Raw genomic sequence first — 20,876 nt, forward strand, 5'->3', positions numbered from 1 at the left:
CTTTCAATAATTGGATAGCAAGAATTATTCCCTTCCTTTTGGGAGAAATACAGAAACTGAAAGAAATTCAGTAGTATATCACAGGAACACTCAAACAAGGCAATTTAAAGTCACCAGTTAATGTGTTTCTTATTTTTATGTTGCATAGTTACAGAAAATACACCTGTTACCGGCTAACCAGATTACCAATTCAAAAGTCGTACAGAGTTGCCAAATTTGCTGAGCTAACTGGAAATCTGACTAGTTCAACAGAGTCAGGGTGGTTTGCACAACATATTTAGTTCTTCCTCGTTCGTTCGTTTTAATAAAGTGGTGGGTTGCGTCTAATTTCCATAAAAAGCAGGTCCTGCGCTAAGGCGTATTTGCAAATTTGTATTTTAAGGAAGAGTTCGGCTAAAATGATCACGTCGTATTTATTCGAGCGAAAAGACGCAACATTTAAAAAAAATACCGCAAATAAATCGTCATGCCCAAGCTACTTTTTTCTCGCAAAAACATCTTCAGAATTACCCAAATAAACGTGACTATCCAATATTCCCCATTACATTGCCAGGCTGTTTAAATATTTAAACTACCAGTATAATGATGGGAAGTGTAGTCCCAAAAATGTAGGCTCTCAGAGCAGGCGGTTCTAAAAAGTACTAAAATCAATATGCAACTGAAGTTGACAGATAAAATATTGTTCATCTTATTAATTTGCAGTGTACAAAACATACATAAAATAAAATCTGGTATATAATTAAGTAACTTTGTAAACACTACAATTCCCATCGACCTTTGCGCATTCTGCGTAATAAGGAAGTCCAGTGATGTGCTTTCCAAAGGACTGGCTGCATTAGTGTTTACATAGAACATGTTTTTAAATTCTTTTCGCTTTTAGATATTTCTGGTTAAAGGCAAATGACAAAAGTACTGGCGATGTCAAAATAGATCTTTTTGCACCACATAAAAAAATGTTTTAAAAAGAAAAATATGATAGATTTGCTTTTTCGTGTTGTTCGTTAATGTCTATACTTCGTGTGTTAATGTAAAATGCAAAAATCAACGATGACGGCAATTTTAAATCGGTCCATTTATATTCAGAGTTTATCGATGTTAATAACGTTTAGTTTATTTTTGCAATGCCAAACCGAAGAACCGAGACTAGGCAAAATGAAAGAAGAAACTGACAGCTCATTTAAGAATAAAGCACAACTTTCCGACAAGGGGTCAGGTTTAAACAGCATTTCTACCCATAGCGGACAGGTTCCTCCAGGGTGAGTAGAATAACGTGATTTGCGCATGTTTTGTTAAAATTTTAACTATTTGTGCTTGCTTGTATAGGCACGTGTGCTTTTAGTTCCAAGCTTCTGTCTTGCCTGAATTCTGATTTTTTTTTTCTTTGAATACAGTATATTTTTTGCTTGAAGTGATGATCTGAAACGAAAATCGCACAGATCTTCATTTTTTGTGACAACAGGGTATACTCAATAAGTAACAAAATAGCATGATGACTTTAGAAAAGAGCATAATACCAAATCTTTGTAAAATATTCCTGTACCAGTTACAGCATTGCGTAATTTCCGTCTAGTTCTCCTTTTCATTTCTTTATGTAATGTATTTAATTTGTTCAGTTGCTACTGTATGTTTTTGGCTATTTAATTTCTATTTTGTGTTATCTTTAGTTAGACATTAACGTGTGAATCACCGTTTATTACAAAAGAATTTATCCTCCTTGTGGTTATTATTGTTTATATTATCTTTAATCATTTGTTTGAAATGTTAAAAAGACCTTTTGCCTATACATAAAATTAGCATTTACTACATAGAATACCCTTTTAGAAAATTTATTCTGTGATTTCAACAATTAATTTTATCATAGGTTTTGGTTTTGCTAATGTAAATTCTACTTGAAATTTAAAATAATGCATGCTTAAAGTAATAAAAAGAAAAATTAAAATATCAGTTACATATAGACTTTCTTGGCGTTTGTCAACAGACTGTATTATGAACTATTTCTGGGATTGGTGCTCAGCATGCTCCAGTTCACAGCAAAATGTTGACTGTGGACTCCATATCAAGCAATCAAGAACAACTGAGATTTATTTATTTTACTTATAGCCTGTGAATGGCTCAAAATTAAAAAAAAAAAAAAAAAAAAGTTATTTTCTAGCTTGTGTCAAAGCCTAGTTTAGTTCAGCTAGAGCATTGACTGTTCTTGTGCAAGTCTCATCTAAAGGCTATTTTTTTAAATAGGGGGCACAATGATACACAAGATGTAGCCAATATAACAATCCAAACAACAACAATAGCAAATCGAGTGACAGCAGTGGTACCCCCAACCCAGCCTAAACCCATTCTGCCAGTGCAAACTGGAGTTCAAGCTCAAGAGGAGGAACAGTCCAGTGGAATGACAATTTTCTTTAGTCTGTTAGTAATTGGTGAGTTGTACATATATTTATTTACTGTAAACTAGCTTTCCAGCAGTATTTTTGTCTATAGTTTTCATACTAATTACAAAAGAGGTGCTTAAATCATTACATAATAATGTATTTATTAGATTTTGGATTCGGCCAATCTTGGAACTTAAGTCTTGAAACCATAAATTGAAGCAGAAATGTTTTTGTCTCTTTTCACATTAAAATGTATATTTCAGATGAGTTCACAATCATTGGTTAGCTGCTCCATCTCTTTGGTTTTTGTGTGTGTGTGTGTTTTTGTTGTTTTTTTTTAAGGAAGATATGCTTTAAACTGGGGTAATAATGACAGAGAAAGTATTAACTCAAGTAACGCTATTCGAATATAATTTTGAATTAATTTAATAAAGGTCTAATTCGAAGGCAAAAGCTGATATATGATTGTAAAATAACAGTTGTTTCTTTCACCTGCACTGATTTTTTTTTTCTGGCTTCAAGTTACTCCAGACAGGTTCTGCAAAGTTGCAGTATTTTACAGATCTGTTTTTGCACACCAATTCCATGATCAACCTTTTCATAGTTTTGAATTGTTAAGCTTGTTATCTTTATTTGTAAAAACATACAGCCAGAACCCTTCTCAGTGTAGTATGGGACATACTGTATGTTTTCGCATCCATCCCACTTTTCTACAATTTGATCTCCAGGTGTTACTTGAAAGTTTTTCAGAATACTTCTCCTGTGTCCTAAAAATATATCTAATATATATATAATTGTAATGTGACACAGACAGATGAATGACACAAGTTCAGCACACCGTTTTTTAAATTTTCGTCTGTGGGAAATGCCTTCCTCCATTTCCCACCTGTACAGCACAGTTCAAAGCACAAGCATAGTACACAAAAGCACACCTCTTTCTTTTTCTTCCTCTCTCTCTCTCTCTCTCTCTCTCTCTCTCTCTCTCTCTCTCTCTCTCTCTCTCTCTCTCTCTCTCTCTCAGCCCTCCTCCTGGCTAGCTTTGTCTTCCACCTCCCGACTCTGGCTCCTGGAGTAGTGGAAGCTGGCTCCTTTTATAGGACAAACGAAAGTGTTCAGGTGTCTGGTGATCTTCTTCCGGCAGCACTTCTGGGTGTGTTGAAGTGCTGCGCCAAAGGGCTTAGCGGTTTCCCCGGCAGCGCCCATGGGATCCAACAGGGTTACTCCAACTCCCAGCGAGCCCTGTGGGAGTCCAAAGCACCACTGCAACCCAGGGGGGCTGCTATACAGTATATCACTCCTTTGGAGGTAATGTCCCGAATATGGTCTTTTCCCTGGTCCTTCCACTATAGAGGTATCCCGGCCAGGTAAGGGCCCCAGCCATCCGACACACCTTGTATGTATGAAGACTGGTTTCTTGTCTGAAACTACACACAGATTGCTTGTTTATATGTGTATTTATATTTTTCACAGCATCCTGTTCAGTGGATTAAAGCAATAATTAATGTTAATAACATTTGAAAAAATTAATAGTGGATAAATGTGGTATTTTAGAGGCTGCTGTTAAACTCACTTCACTGGAAGGCCATGTCTGTTCAACAGTCTCAGTTATAGCTTATGCTGTTGCCTTAATGTTAATGCTCTGATCAATGACAAAAAAATGACATTTTCCGTTGAAACAACAATCAACTTTTGTAAATTTGAAGACTTTTCAGAGTTTTGCAAATGACACTTTTTATGCTGTGGTTTTATCCCATACTTTACCCTAAACAGCAATAATCCAGAAAATCTTATTATTTACTTATACTGCTAAGTCTAGCTTAAAATCTGTCAAATATTTAAACCCGTGTGTGTGTTTGTTTGTGTTTGCCTGGTATGGAAATCCACATTGTTTAACCTACTTCCACAAAATTTTGCAAAGATTCCCAATTTGTACAGGTGAATACCACAGGCTATGTTTCCTTTCCAAATTTAGTTTAATTTGGGCGGTACTGGATACCCCTGCTAGAAAATTATATTGTTGAATATTAATAATACTTTGAGCAGTTGGTAGGTGTTTGAAGAAAGGTTTCTTTGTTCTTATTAGGTTTTAGCTAATAAATAAATAAATTTAGTTCACTCTTTACTGTTTTTAAGCAGGCAGCAGTTCGAGAAAGAGGTGGCCTGCTAAATACATAACTGTGCATTCTGTGGAGGCTTTTCAAATATCCAGATAATTAGAAAGGGAATAGCTTTCATATCTCATAATTCATAGCTTTCGTATCTCACAATTCAACTTCTGATATTTTTTAAGTTTAATGTAATCATTCTTTGAATACTTTTTTCCTTACAAGAAATTGATTCAGACTGCAAGCTGTTTAATTCTGTACTCTCAGTCAGGATTTTAGTCCGGTTCATTCTAGCAAATGACACATTAAGTGATGTTTACTTAAATTTATTGTAATTTTAATTAGGGTACCGTGATATCTGAACAAAAAGAAATCTGTTGTTCTCCCATAAAATAATTGTTACTGCTGATCAGTTCCTGGCACAGTCTTTATGACTGTTTCCTGCTAGAATAGGCTCTGGACCCTCTCTACCCTAAACTTTGATTAAGCAGGTTTATATGACAGATTTTCAGTCTGGGCAATGTTTCTTCATCATTTGTTGACAATATGAAGTACATCATTACTAAGAAAACTAAACTCCAAAAGTAGAAAATTCCTAAGCATTTTCAGTTTTCCACATTTATGGTCATCTTACCAAATTATCTCAAATATCTGTCATATACTGGGGACTGCAGGCCTTTATTCCCATTATAGATGTCAATGTTTATGAGTGTAACTTTAGAGAAAAAACATGCCTTTCCTAAAAAGATTGCACGAACAACCCACTGTTGTCCATGAAAAATATTGCTATATGGCACATGTTTACAATACAGCAAAGGAATGAAAAAATGTGGTCAACATGGTTGAGTTAAAATTCAATTATGTTTGGGGGAAAAAAGCAAGCAACCTTATGGAGAGAGTGATTGAGTTTGATGGTTTTAAGAGCTGTTTTGTAAGTGTCATGACTTAAGGCATCTTGAGATCATTTAATCTACCATAAATTCCACTAAAGCAGAGTATTTTAAAACAAGAAACTGCCCACTTGTGTGACAGAAGAAGCTCGACTGAAAAAGCACAAGCAAATAAAATATATTCCAAAACTAAAACATTAAATACCAAAACATATATGTAATTTTTTGTATTTTCTTCATTAAAATTGTGGTTATTAAAAAAATCATAAAAGGATGCCTCTTTTGTAGGTAAGCAAATGTGTAGATGTTACATAAGGTGTCCTGAAAAAACTACTGTCTGCTACACCTTCATATAAATTTATTATCTGAAGGTTGTTTGTGTAATTTTTGTCAAGGATATATGCATATGTTTTGATGGACTGCCATCCCACCCAGGGTTCCATCCTGCTTTGCACCCATAATAGAATAGACTGTGGCAACATGTGACTCTGAATTAGATTAAATGAGCTTGAGAATGTATGTATGTACAGTATGTATTTACTGTCTTTGTGTTCATGAAAATGCAATCTGTATAGCGTCAGCTTTGAGTGGAATCGCACACAAGTTATTAATCAACAATTTCTACATTTTCTGCCTTCTGTTTATAGGTATATGTATTGTGTTAGTGCATCTACTCATTAAGTATAAGCTGCATTTCCTGCCTGAGAGTGTGGCAGTAGTGTCTTTGGGTAAGTAGAACAAAAATCTCTAATTTTGTATGCATTTCATTAAATTAAGCACCCCACAGTGAAGACTGATGTGTTTTGCAAAGTCATCATATTGTTTAAAAACAAAATAGGCTTTCAGTAGAACACCAGTTTAGGATTACTTAAATGAAGAAATCTTCACACTCTAGTAATCACTTGACTGCAGTATCTCTTTTCCTATCTGTTTACTCTCTATGGATTAATTTTGCTTCATTGAATTTCACTCTGGTTAACTTGAATACCTAGATTGTTTTCAAATGAACACTCCACAAATTGTTTTCAGCTAAATAAAGAGTGAAACTTTTGGCTAATTTGTTCTATTTAAAAAAAAAAAAAAAAAGCTTAAATTCTGCAGTTTTGTCTTTGAAAATAAATTGTGTAACATTTTTACGTAGAAGCAGTTAGCATATGATGGCATCTAGAGTTTGATTCTGGATTATTAACATCTTAGTTATCTAAAATTGATAATTACTGTACATTAATATATTGTTGCTTCTTATATTTTTTGTAATAATTCTGAATATTTTTGTTTTCCAAAATGAATGATGCCCAGTGAAAACAGTGCAATTATATTGTGAAAATACAAAATGTGAGCAGCCAGGCCTGTTGTTTACCTGATAATGTCCATCATAGGGCAGTTGGGTATCTAATGCTGTCTCTCTCATCTACAATACCTTTCATAAGTATTCAGTCCTCGACAAATTCTCTAATTTTCCTGGAAAGCAAATACTACACTGAAATTTTATTCTCTGTGAAACTGTTTTTCTTCAAAGCATATGTTATTGGTTTATGTTAGAAAACAAAATCTCTAGAAAAGAATATGCTGTTTGCAAAGGTGTTTGTAAATGTGGAACAACAAAATTTCAGCATAGGATTTGTTACTCTGTAAAAATAGGTACTTGGTTGTGTGATTAAATAATTTTGCGAAGCATTATACAGTGTGCCCAAGCATTATTTGTTTTGTATTTTTAATACAAATGGTGAGGTTTAAAATATTATTTTCCCTCTTTTATTAAAGTGTATGTAAAACTGTTAAAAGTGAGAAGGTTATTATTTATTTCAGTTTCAATTAGGGCTGCAAAACAATTTATATTTTCAGTCACAATCGCAGAATGTCACTCAATTAATCTCGCTTAATCACGTGTTTAACCAAGGTAGGTCAGCAATGTTTTAGTAGTCCCCTGTGAATGACACATCTGTATAACTTCTTAGCTACTGAAAATGCGAAGACTTGTGGCTTTCATATAAATCCTTGATACGAGACACAGTTTTCCTATATGAAGGTAAGAATTATCAGACCTCATTTAATGAAGACTGTCATCCCTATATCTTCAGCTATTGTATATTTAGAGGTCTACAGTCTGATGCAATCCATTTTGCCATAAGTAGCCATAGTTACTGTTTTGTATTTTGTTTCATTCACATACATAAGTCAAGTTGTACATTCATGGATTGTAGTCTGCCACAGATTTTGCTGCTTAAAGTTAGTTTTTAACAGCATCATACATGTTTTGCTCTTAAGAGATAAGCCATGGATATTGTACTTCTGTGATAATTAAATTTACCTGCACAAAGTTTACAAGTGTCAACAATTTTCTCCTACAAACTGCCTTAGAGAGTTTTAAATCAACAGCAATAAGGATTGGGAAGTATATCAAATGTTCGATTCAAAAGTTAATAAAAATCCATATTCAGAAGCCAATATCGCAATGTTCAACATTTAATTTTTCACAAGCTCTTTTGAACATTAAAAGAAAATCCACAAAATTTCCAGCATTTTTTCTAAACATGGCTATGCCAACTCCACCCATGTAGCTTGGCGGTGTTGAGTCTGAAAAAAATTAGAGCAAGGATCAGAAGAGGAAGTGTTTAGAACAGGTATGGCTAGCACTGCTGTTTGCAAATGGTTTGATTTTCCTAGGATGACAGTTCAATCAGTACAGCATCTAAAGATGAAAAAATGATACATTTTTTGTATTGTTTTTCAGCATACCGATAAAACAATGTTATTAAAAGAAGTTTCATCTGGTGTACCAGATCAGCTGTTATATCACACAACTCTGTCATCTTCTGTTGATTGTGAGCTTCAAATGAGATAATTGTGTAGATTTGATTGTTAGCTATAGAAGATAATTAGTGGGTTTGGAGAAATGTTTGTTGTCAATGTAGCCTGTCAGTCATGATAGTAATTTTGTCATTTTAAATATAAATATTAATAATATATATATATTAATATTCATTCATATTAATATTAATCCAGTAAGGTCCACAAACAAGATTTTATCCATGGCAACATGCTTGGGTATTTTGCTGAGCAACTAAATAGGTCCCTTTTACAGGTGGTTGAAAACCTTGGCCATCAGTCCAGAGGACAAGCCTCACTATTTTTATAACTACCAAACGTCCATGGCTGCCATCCTTTTTACTTTAAAACCTGTGTCTGCAGTAGTATGCTATTCAGATCACAATTGGCTGCCTCAAGTTCTTATTTTCCCAAGGTCACAATGGGTTAGGAGTCAGAGTCATGATTGAGGTGTCAAGAATGCAGGTGTTGCTACATCTACCTTCTCTTTACAGGTTTGTATTGAGAACTTGCTATAGGCAAGGTGTTTGTTTCAGAAAAATTTCTATGTATGCTATCAAATGTGATCAACTGAAGAGTACTAAGGCAATATCCAAAAGATGAAGAGATTTTTTTATGTGCAAGATACAAAGTTAAATTCATTTTTTTGATGTTTTAGGCATCTTGATGGGAGCTGTCATAAAAATCATTGAGTTCCAAGAGCTTGCAAATTGGAAGGTATGATGCATTCTTTAATAGATCAGATGAGATGATTTTTCCCCTCAATGGTTAAGTATGTAAATCAGAATATTTTTATTAATGTCACAAACATTTTTTTAAGATGCCTTTGTTGTGAAATGACAATTAGAATTAATGTTTGCTGTGTTAGATATGAGTAATTTAAGAATAAAAAAAAGAGAGATTGATTTTTTTTGGAATACACTCCAAAGTGAAATAAGGTGATACAACTTGCCAAAAGTGTTGAAACACTCATTCCACTATTTTATAAAATTAAACTGAGTTTAGAAAAAAAAATATTCTATTCTGACACTGCCCTAATTCCAAAAAACTCTCCTGCGTTGCCTACTCTTGTGACCACATGAATTATATCCCCCCACATGACTCTTCACATCTTGATCCATTGTGACCTTGGAAAAACAAGAACATGAGGCAGCTACTTGTGATCTGAATAGCATACTACTACTGACAGGTTTTGAAATAAGAATTGGGGAAAGCACCCTACACCTCCATGTACATCTCAACCTTGCTGCTACTATATTATTTCCACCTTCATTTGCATTCAGCTTTTAATTTGATGGAATTCCTTTTTTGTCAAGAAAAAGTCAGTATCTAATATATAATTTACATTTTAAACTTTAATATTAGTTACTTATGTCTGAATCTAAAGTAAAAAAAATATAGTATTATGTAGTAAATTTTGATGATAAATACAATTTATTATTATTATAGTCGCTGCCTGGAGTCGCCCTTTTTAATTCTCAACTAATATAACTCAAAATCAGTGCTCGATGACAAAAAATAGAAACAATGTAAAGCAGTGTTCCTGGCTTCGTGGAAAGGTTTGCCTCATGCGGGCATGTCAGTCATAGAAAGCTCCATCTGTTCACCAAGTCCAGGTCTAAATGAGACGCAGACATCAGGAGATGTCGGACCTTTATAGCCCTACAGCTGGAAGTTGTGTGGTTATTTTCCCTCAAGGGACATCTTCTCACTGCTGTAGAGGAGGAGTAACAGCACCCCCTCTTGCCCCCAACATATTGTGTACCAGTATGATTTAATATATAGAAAAAAAATCATATTGCTGAAAGTATATATTTAATTGGATATCACTTTCCATGGCATGAATTTTGAAAAGTGTTAAACACGGTATATAAAATGATTATGGATTTACATTATTTATATTCTTTTGTAGCAACAGTGACGACAGAAAATTTTGTAGCAGCAGCCTGGCACTAAATTTTCACTTTGCGGGAAATACTGTATTTTGGTCTTTTATTAGGCTGTTCAGTTTTTAATGGATTGTGCACTTTTGGCTTACAATATATTTTATGTTTAATTTGGAATAGACAAGACAACAAAAAGTTGTTTTTTGTTATAACCAGAGACCACAACATTTTTTAAATCAGTTTTTCAAGCTTTTTCAGTCACGTCAACTTTGAGTTATGAGTAATGTTAGTTTATAGTGTAGTTTGAATGTAGCTTTTACTAAAACTTAAGCACCAATAAAGTAAGTGTTTCAATATCTTCAGTGTGAAGTCTAATAGGCACTTAATAATTTACTTTAAAGTAGTTGTTTTTTTAGAATACCTGCAGTGAAAGTTGTGGAAAGTGCAATAATAATTCCAGTATCTATTGAATTAAATGTTAACTGTTATAAATTCCATATTACATAAGAAATACTTGTTTGAAATTAAGCTTTTATCCTAGCCCAGATGCTCATATCTAGGAAAAACATACTGCATACTGAGGTTTTTTTTTAATAAAATTTACATTTTGAAACTGACATAAAGAAAATGAAGCATGATAGTGTTTTTGACATATTAAACCATCAAAAAGTGTTGTGTTAAATAATTACAGACCTATAGCGTTTCGCTTGGTCAGTGATGCTTTCTTTTCATGTTTGCCAAAGTCTACCAAAAATCATTTTGGTCCTTAACAAGAACTATCTTTGGCAATTAAGTAAATGACTGTTGACAAATGTCTTTGGAGATCCTTTATTGAATACCCTAGAGCTCATGATAAAATCCTGAAAGCTGTATTTGTCTATGATAATATGAATTTGCTTGTTGATGTCGGGCGTATTTTAATGTTAAAACATATGCATGTAATGTAACATATAAATTAGGTGCATTTTATTTGCCAATGTAGGTCACAGTCTATTAGGAAGCTAGTTTAATTGCCAAGTTACTCTCTTAAAGAGGTATTTGTATATATATTTTTAAGAAAACTAGAGTATTGAAGTTATCAAGTATGTTTTGTGTTATGTGAGCTTTTCCCATCCTTGAATTTTCCTGATTGTTTCTTTCCATTTGTTAATTTTTAATTACACTTAAGGGACTGAGGGCACGTTTGTATTTTATTGTTTATTTCATTTAGCAAATCTGAACAATTAAAAGGTAGATGTATGAAGTGAACATGAGTATGCACATTACTGGTAGTGAAGGAATGAAGAATTTTGAAATATTTTTTGGTATTTGTTATTTGGTACACCATATTAATCAGAATGGAGAATAGGTTATAAATCATTTAAATCAACAAATCTGTCAGAGCAATATGTGTCAGATGGAAGCACAGAGAATAAGCTAAAAGAAAAGGTGTGTGGTTTTGCCTTGGGCATGGCATAACTCTCCTGTTGTGATTGGAGGTTTTTAACAGTTTCAGAGGTCTTTTTGAGGACTAAGACATTTAGTCTGGGTGGCAGAGATTTGGGGTTGCATCCTGGGTGCTCCCTTACATGTAGGCTTCCCCCCAGGTGGTCTGCTTTCCAAAGACATGCAGATTATCTGAACTGGCATTGCTAAACTGGCTTCTGATGAGTATGTGTTCGTGTTCATCCTGTGATGGAATGGTGGCCTGTTCAGGTGATGTTGCTGCATTGTGCCTGATGATTGCTCCAGCTGCCCTGCAACACTTCTCTGGATAAGGGGGTTAAGAAAATGAATGGATGGATATTTAGACTGAATTTTGCTGCCAGAACTTGCTGAAATAACAAACTGTTTACTAGAACTAGGTTATGCTTGAGGTTGCTTTGAGAAGACTTCATTAAAAGCAAAGCACTTTTTCAGCACCACTGAACAAATTATTTTGTTACATGTAATATTATCCATCTTTTTACCAGTGGTGATATACTAAATACAACATTTGGAGCACAGGTTCTTAGTGTGAAGTAAATCAGTTGGCAAAGGGATTTAGTAACTTCACAATCTGTGTTTTGGATACCAGTGCACAAGTACATATTTTTTACTAGATGAAATTAATATAAACATCTGATTTTATGGTTCAACAAGCTAAGTAATTTTAATGAAAGATATGATTGACTAGAAAAAAATTAAAGCTGCATTGTGGTACAGTGTTTGAATTGCTCCAACACAATTACTGAATCCTGGATTCAATTCCCAGTCTGGCCACTGTGTGAATCTAAATACTATGTTGTTTTTATTCATCTTCTATGCCTCAAACATGAGCATGTTAGGTTGGTTGCTGACTCTGATTTTTTCTTAGTGTAAGTGTGCCATGTGATGGACTGACGCCTATTTATTTTAAGGCTGGCTAATGCCTTGTGATCTTCTTGTGATGTTCGAATCCCTTAAATGCCAATAGGGACTCTGCTCTGTTGGACCCTTGAGCAAGGCCCTTAACTTGCAATTGCTGAGCGCTTTGAGTAGTGAGAAAAGTGCTATATAAATGCAAAGAATTATTATAATTTGTAAATATAGGTTTATATATAAACATTTTACATAACAACTGTATTCATTTTAAATGTAATAAGGCATTGGTTTAGACAGTTGCTGTTTTTTCATTTTTTGCCCAACTATCCTAAAACGCATATTGCATGTCCTGTGTACAAAAAGCAAAAAGAAGAAACTCTTGCTTCTCAGTGAAAGCCTTTTTATTATAATCTAAACAAAATAAATTATTTTCAATGAATGCACAATCTGTAATGTACAATTAAAAGTTTATTTTTTGAGAAAACCATGTTTTTGGTGGAATTTGGGAAGTATAAAAATAATGACTTTTTGTAAAAAAAATGTAAGTTAAGCTTTTAAAAATCTGTGTTAATTTATAAATATTTTTTTACAAAAAGTCATTATTTTTATACTTCCCAAATTCTTTCTCAAAAAATACACTTTTAATTGTACACGTAAACATGGATTCTCGTTCAAATACACTAGTACACTAGGATTTCATGGGTGTACCATATTTTAAACACTAGCTTTACAATTTTAGAAATATTTTGCTTAGATGCGAGTTTTTTAAAGACAATAGAAACTTACTCCAGTGCAAGTCTTATATCTCCTTTATATGTTTCTTTTATAATCAATAAAGGTACAATATGTTGGAGCACCATCTTTTATTTTTGATATTAAAGACAGGAAATAACGACCAGAAGGCTATTGTACATTCTGACAGAATTTTTCAATCCAGATAACCTTCTCACCTTGGCAGCCTGGTGCTTCCAAGATTTAAAAATGAAAACAACAGAAAATTTGACTGATCTTTGAACTGAGGAAATAATTTGGGGAGGTGTTTGTTAATATTAGATGTACAAGGACTTTTCAGTCACTGCAGTGAGTGAGATGATATTTGCAAGTTCTGATGCTTATTAGGTTTCTCTAAACAAAACTAGTAGTCTAGACCTATTAAAGTACATCTTTTTTGAGTCCGATATAAAACCTATTTTACATACTAATTTGGAATTCTCAAGTCCTATTCGGATTCACGTGCCAGAACTGGTAAACTCTTTAAAAAGTTAATTATGTTCCAGGAGCTGTCATAAACTTATTTAGTATAAAAGGTTTAGCATTCATTTTATTCATGGCAATAAAGAATAGCTTTTAAATTTTCATAGTGTGTTGAATTTCAAAATATAGTATCTGTATTTATCTTTTATTATTTGTCTGCCCTTAGGAAGAGGAGATGTTTCGACCAAATATGTTCTTTCTTTTGTTGCTTCCACCTATAATTTTTGAATCTGGATATTCTTTGCATAAGGTACGTATTTGTACAGTATTTTCAAAACTCAAGTATCAGTGATGTTTTTCTGCTATTTATGATCCTAGAAATAAAAGAAATGACTTAGTTGATCATGTTGGGAGCAGTTTATTTTACTTGGCAAGGTAATTTTCTGCATTAAAATTGTTTTTATTTCTCTGTCGCTGTCTAATTTGCCCTTATTTATTAATGGTGTTTTGCCACTCAGCATAGAAAAAGACACAGTTTAGTGTAATCCAGTGTATCATACAGTATACTGAAACACAGTAAAAGTTATTTAGCATCTTGGTCTGATATGTACGTTTTTGCTCACCACCGTTTTTCCTTTTTTATATATTTTAATTTACATTGATTATTCTCTTATCAATAAAAAATATTTTTTATAAATGATAGTTGTCAATTAAGTGTAAGTAGCCCATCCAATTACAAAATTTTTAAATGTGTCCCTTTCACCGTGGCACACTATAAGAATTGGGCCAAAGTTTGGAACTTGGAATGGAAGTTGCTTTACATGTAGTTTCTTTGCACAATTCTATATTATGCTGTAGTGCAGAAAGATAGTGATACATTTTCTCAAGTGTGAATGTTTATGAAATTGATTGCATTACGTTCGTTTCCCTCCAAACAGAATAAATTAGTAAGTGAGAAAAGTAGTAAGACAGAAATGTATGTCTGAGCAATATGCCAGTCTCATTTAAAAGTCTGCATTTTTTTCTAAACAAAGAGAGAAGCACTTCAGGTAAAATTAAGATTATTAAGTATTATGGAAATCTTTTTGGAATTAATCCTAGAGTGCTTTTATTATTGCCTAACACACTGAGAGCATCCATTAAGGCATGTTTTTGTTTTAAGAATATCCATATGTTTCCTGTTTTTTTTTTTTTTTTAATTACAGAATAAAGAGCATCTTACATGGCTGTTATGTGATGCCATTTTAAATCACAAATTTATTATACTGTTTCATATCCAGCTATATTGAAAATGATGATCGTAGTTAAAAAAAAATATATGCTTAATACACCTGAGGACATTCACAATTTCTTGCATACTCATTTTACAGATTGAATTAATAGAGTATGAACTCTAAAATTACATTATCCCATCGGCATTCTTTTCAAAGGAAAATAAACTTTTTTCTTTTTTTATGAGGAATGACACCATTTTAATTACTGCATTCAACACAAACTACTCATGGTCTTTACCTGTTTTTGTGAGTAAATGATCACTAATGATTTGTTTGGCCTTTTTTAATTGACTTATGTGATTTAAACAATATATTGGGTAAACTGTATGGATTACTAGCTAAAAGAGGGAACTAGTGGGAAAGAAGATTCACATTGGATATAATGTAAATCTTCAAAGAATTACCAATGGTGTTCATTCTCTTTTGATCTTTTCACTTTCTTTTTGAATAATTACAGTCAACTAACATTGCAAATGGCAGTGCTTCCAAAATCCATTGTCCAGTGTTGCACAAATCCAAGTAACCCCTCTTGCATTCTCCTCCCCCTCTGTTGTTAATAGAGATGTTTTATATCCATGCCTGACTTACACTCATTTAGCATAATTGTGACTATTTTAATTTGCCTGAAAAAGCAGTAGACACAAAGAATATGGTTTAAGTCAACTCCGAGTGCTAAAGATTAACTAAGATTTTTTTGACTCCATGTTGAAGATCATTGTCAGTAGGATCTGGTAATATTCAGCATTTAACTGTTTTTAATCTGATTTCAGAGTAAATGAGGCAGCTTTATTAATAAAGTTCTTACTTCTTTCATGATTAACAATGACCTTTGTCTCTTCTTTCTTTTTCATGTCCTCATGAAAATAAATAATTGTCATGTTTTTTTGAGTACTTTTTTATCTTTGTTGGAGACTGGGTGGGGTTACAGTGGCATGCAAAAGCCTTCAGTTCTCTTGAAAGTCATCATAAGTCATCATAATTTTCTGCATGTCAAAAGATTTGTTGGACAGTCACTGCAAAAATGAAGACAAAGGAGCATTCTGCTGGTGTGAAAAACAAAGTCATTGAAATGCGCAAGGCAGGAAATGGCTACAAAAAATATCAAAGAGTCTGAATGTCCCATTAAGCACTGTTGGAATCATCATCAGAAAGTGGAAGGTTCTTCACAGCACTCAGGCTCTTACTAGAAATAGGTCTTTCAAAACTAAACACCAGAGAAAGACATCAACTGGTAAGAGAATCTACTAATAATCCAACCGTCACTCTCAGAAGTGTGCAATGTTCTTTGGCTGAAACTAGAGGAAGGTGTGGGGGTCCACAATTCCAAGAGCTCACCATAAATCATGCCTCTATGGGATGGTAGGTTAGCAAGAAAGAAACCATTCTTTAAGAAGGTCCACATAGAAGCATGTGTGGCATTTTCTACAAAGCATGAGAAAGTTTTATGGTCAAATGAGACCAAAATAGAACTTTCTGGTCAAACTTCAAAGAGGTATGTGTGGTGTAAAACTAGCACTGCCCATGCCTCAAGAAATATGGTAGTGGCAGGAACATGCTATTGCGATGCTTTTCATTAGATGAGACTGGGAGTCTTGGATGAACACAAATACCACACAATATTGCGGAAAAACTTGTTCCAGCCTGCTGTGAACCTATGGTTCGAAGGAAGATTCATTCATCTTTGAATATAACAATGACATGAAGCATAAAGCCAAAGTGACACTGGAATGGCTCAAAAATAGAAAGGTATTTTAGAATGGCCAAGTCAAAGCCGTGATTTTAATCCTGTTGAGAATCTGTGGCACTGTTGGAAAACTGCTGTCCAGAGGTACCATCCCACCAAACTAGAGGATCTCAACAAATTCTTCCAAGAAGAATGGAGAAGAATCACTCCTGAACAATGTGCAAAACTGGAACATACTTTCCCCAAAAGAGAGAGAAGACTGTTACTTCAGGCAAAAGCGTTCTAAGCAAAGTATTAATGTGTAGGGCTTTGAATACTTATGCAAACACCAATGTCTGAATTTTTCTTCTTCAGTTAAATATGTACAGAAAATTAGTATGTTTCGATTTTAGAAATGTATTTAAACAGCATAAGAGTTCACATTAAAAATATTGAATGGATAAATGTGAAGAAATCCTTTGTCACACAGAAAATTATGACTTTCAAGGGGGTTGAATACTTTTGCATGCCACTGTATATGGACTTTATTTGGGTTCTTTGAATCATGTTGGGCAACTGGCCTGTGATTCAATCCTAAAAAAAAAGATTCAGGAGAGTTCTCTTCTAATTTTGATCCTAGTAATCTTTCTTGTACTCCTGCTTGTTTAGCAATAGAAATTAGAGATTAACTGTGAGAACAGATTATCTTAAATTCATATTTAAAATGAAATGTAACTTAGTTAGTGGCATCCCTTTGTGTTTTTTAATTTTTTTAATTAATTTTTTTTGGTTTTATCTTTTGCCAAATTTCCTGGTTTGGGCCAAGACTGGTTACAATTGTCTCCCTCAGAGTGCAAATGTTTTATGCCTCTCTGTCATTGGATGCTGAGTTTTGGCACATTTTAATACAATTCAATAAATACTGTATATTATTCTTCTGAAGAACTCAAAATATTTTACATTCTGGGAGTAAACTGCTAACTTTCCCTTACAGGGTAACTTCTTCCAGAACATAGGCTCTATCACACTTTTTGCTGTCTTTGGAACAGCCATTTCTGCTTTTATTGTGGGAGGAGGAATCTATTTCCTTGGACAGGTATGATGAATGGCTTGCTCTGTTTATTCTAAATTGCCATTAAATCTTTTTTGGCAGATATTTAAAAGCATTACCCTTGTCATTTCTGTTGATTGTCACACAAGTCAGCTCAAACTTCTTTTTAATTTTTCCAATTAATCCTCAACACTCTTGCATACATTGAATAGCTATTACTATGTATATGCAACCCAATCTGTTAATTTTGGGTGTTTTAGAGTTTTTCAAAGGACACATTATTCTTAATAACCAGAACAGCAGCAATTTTCTTGAATCCATTATATAAATTTGTATGTAAAAGCTATAATTGCACAAATGTATTGGACACTGCTAGGAACTGCTTGCAGTAACTAAATTAAATAGGGTCAATAATTCATAAAGAAACACCATGCTCGCTTGATGTAAAATGTAAGTCTCATTTTTTTGTAATTTAGAAACAAAATTTTGAATACGTTCATGTGATGAAACAGCAAAAGCAATTTATTTCAAAAAAATTTTTTTTTCAAAGGATCATCTTTTTTTGGTTTTAAATATGCAACCACAAAGTTTTATAATGTTTACCTCTTTTTTTTCCTCAATAGTCTTTTACGGCAGTAGTTCCCAAGTTCATTCTTGGAAGACCACTGTGGCTGCAGGTTTTCATCCCAACCAACTTTACTTTTAATTGGATTCCTAACTTAATTACACAAACTGTTATTTTCTCAGTCTCTGTGTTTACAAAAAAGACAAACCTGGATGTATGCATTTTTGCATGTTACATGGAATTACTTTAATTTGTTTTCTTATATTTTTAAGATTTTCATCATGCTTAAGATTTTCATTACAATTTTCATGGTGTCTTGGCCATTATTTACTAATAAAAACACTAGTAGGTCTGATACTCATAAACAGATACAGCCTTTCACTATTCTGTATTGTCTATTTTGGTATCTACTTCATTCATTGTTAATTGTTATTGTTACAATGTAATTAAGAGAGAGAAAATTGAAAATTAATAGGAAAATGAAAAAAGAGAGAAGCGCTATGGTTAAACGTAGAAGTTCATAAATTTATTACAAAAGTAAATCTTACACTACTGTGCTTATTTGAATGCAGACTAATAGAAGAAAAACTAAAACTAGCCAATTCAACAATGAGATCAGTTCAAAGTCAAATTGCTGACAGATTGCGAAACAGGTTGGGACAGAATCTGCCACCACAGTTGTCCTCCATGATTGAACTTGGGAACCATTGCACTCTCTTGGTTTCATTCATCCACCTATATTATTTTTCCACTTCAGTTCTGGGTTAACGGAGGGAGTGTAGACTTATCTCGCCAGCTTTGGGCATACATATCCACACTCAGATCGGGCCAGTTTACAGTTGCCAGTATAACTAACATGCACATCATTAGAAAAAGAAGAAAAAAAAACAAAGAAAAAATGCAGATACATTGTGAATGTGCAAGTTCAACACAGAGATTATAACCCAGCATTCTGGAGCTATCTTTGATCATTTTAGGTTAATCAGATTATAGATTAATTGAAATAATTGGGATATCCTTTAAAATATTGGTCAAAATGGTGACATTTGTATCTTATTATACCAATTATGGAAGAAGATTGTCATTTTGATACAGTAATATTTTGCATAAACTAATCTTAAAATGTTATAGAATTCAATGAAGTTAGGCATGATATGAATGTCAGTGAATTTTATACAATATTTATTTTTTATTGTAACAGGCGGATGTTATTTACAAGATGACAATGACAGACAGGTACTAGTTTTCAATATACCCATTTAATAATCAATAGCATAAATCATTTATAAATAAATCTGTATATTAAAGTAAGACTTTGACCTTTAGAAATCCAAATGTAAAACTATAGGAGGAAGAGAAATGCTGTGCATTTGAGTTTTTAAGTAAGAGTAAAGCATTAACTGCAAAGTGTAAGCTTTATAGTTTATATGTTCAGGTTTTATGCTTTACAGTTTGAACATTTGAAATTCCCTTTTAATGTTTTTTTGTAAGACAGTATTATTATTAACTGATTCTCGGTGCTGAAAAATGTTTGGTAGCCACATTTCTGTTTTTGGCACTTCTGTCAGAGTTATATTCTTGTTTATGGTGATGTTAAAATAAGGGATATTGCTTGCTAATGGTCTTGATTTTGATATTTTTGCATGTTTCCTGATGACTGGCATCTCCTCTGAGACTGTTCCTTTTAGTTGTTCATATCTATGAGGTTTGCAAGAGCACTCTGCCAAATACCTAAAACTATATATTGTTCAAATTTAATTAAAACTTAATTTTTCAGGTATGCTAGCTTATAATGCTGTCCTTCAGACACAGCCTGCCTATGTGATAGCGAAACAAATCTGCATAGTTCACGTGCCAGTTACAGTTACAATGCCTGCATGCACCAAGTAGTATTTTTATATGTATTTGTTTGGTGTGTGTTGCACCAAACTAAACTGCATTTAAAAAAAAAAAAAAAAAAAAACACATGATGGTTTGGTGGAAGCCTCACTGAAGCTGCTGTATTTACATTAGCAATGGTTAAACAGGGATTTTAAATGAGGAAAGTGGACACACCCTTCTCAGAGTAGGATGTGGTAAGCATCTGGGAGGTTGGATTGATTTTTATTGCTGTAGTCACAATGGCAGTTGTTTGGGAATAGGGTGTATGGGGTGTGCCCTTTAATTTATTCTTGATATGTTTAATTCCGATGGAAGGGACATCCTTGTACTTCCTGCCTTCTTATTTACTTTCTTCTGCCTCATCTTTTGGTTTCTACTCTTTATTGTTCTCGTAGCTAACCTATCAGTTGCCTTTTGGAACATCCTAAGACTTGTTGTAGTGCCAAACATGTTGCTGTCCTTTTCTACTTAATGGTAAAAGATGGTTAATCCAGATTATTGAACAGAAATGTACAACTTTTGGCCTGAAATACTTAGCACGGGTTCAGATAATGTGAGTAGGATCTTCTACTTGTTCATGGAGTTGGGTAAAATGAAAATAGCCCTTGTTTTGCATTTATTCACCATGTGAATCCACATTATTTTCGCACATAACTGGCCAAATTTTAATCTCACGGATTCTTCTTCTTCTTTTTTTTTTTTCCTCTGCACTGTTGCTTTTATATCTTTCACTTGGTTGTTATAAGCTGCATTAGGTAGATACAGCTGGAAAATATTTTTTGTTTGTGTCTTCATTTCAGGCTGCTAAGCAACAAAATGTGAATATTTTAAAGGGGGGTGATTT

The 20,876-nt window shown here is 33.4% G+C and overlaps 1 protein-coding gene across 1 annotated transcript in view; it reads left to right on the forward strand.

Moving 5' to 3' along the window:
* The first annotated feature begins 790 nt into the window (after window positions 1-790).
* The window catches only part of slc9a8 (solute carrier family 9 member 8), a 58,508-nt gene continuing 38,422 nt past the window's right edge, over window positions 791-20,876 (forward strand). The window contains exons 1-7 of the mRNA XM_028811691.2: window positions 791-1,256; window positions 2,236-2,420; window positions 6,015-6,095; window positions 8,855-8,913; window positions 13,825-13,908; window positions 17,530-17,631; window positions 19,353-19,387. Of these exons, the coding sequence (XP_028667524.1) occupies window positions 1,033-1,256; window positions 2,236-2,420; window positions 6,015-6,095; window positions 8,855-8,913; window positions 13,825-13,908; window positions 17,530-17,631; window positions 19,353-19,387 (770 nt within the window). The 5' untranslated portion in view covers window positions 791-1,032. The remainder of the gene's footprint in view (window positions 1,257-2,235; window positions 2,421-6,014; window positions 6,096-8,854; window positions 8,914-13,824; window positions 13,909-17,529; window positions 17,632-19,352; window positions 19,388-20,876) is intronic.

The sequence above is a fragment of the Erpetoichthys calabaricus genome, chromosome 10 (genome assembly GCF_900747795.2).
Source record: "Erpetoichthys calabaricus chromosome 10, fErpCal1.3, whole genome shotgun sequence".
In the NCBI taxonomy this organism is placed as follows: Eukaryota; Metazoa; Chordata; class Cladistia; order Polypteriformes; family Polypteridae; genus Erpetoichthys; species Erpetoichthys calabaricus.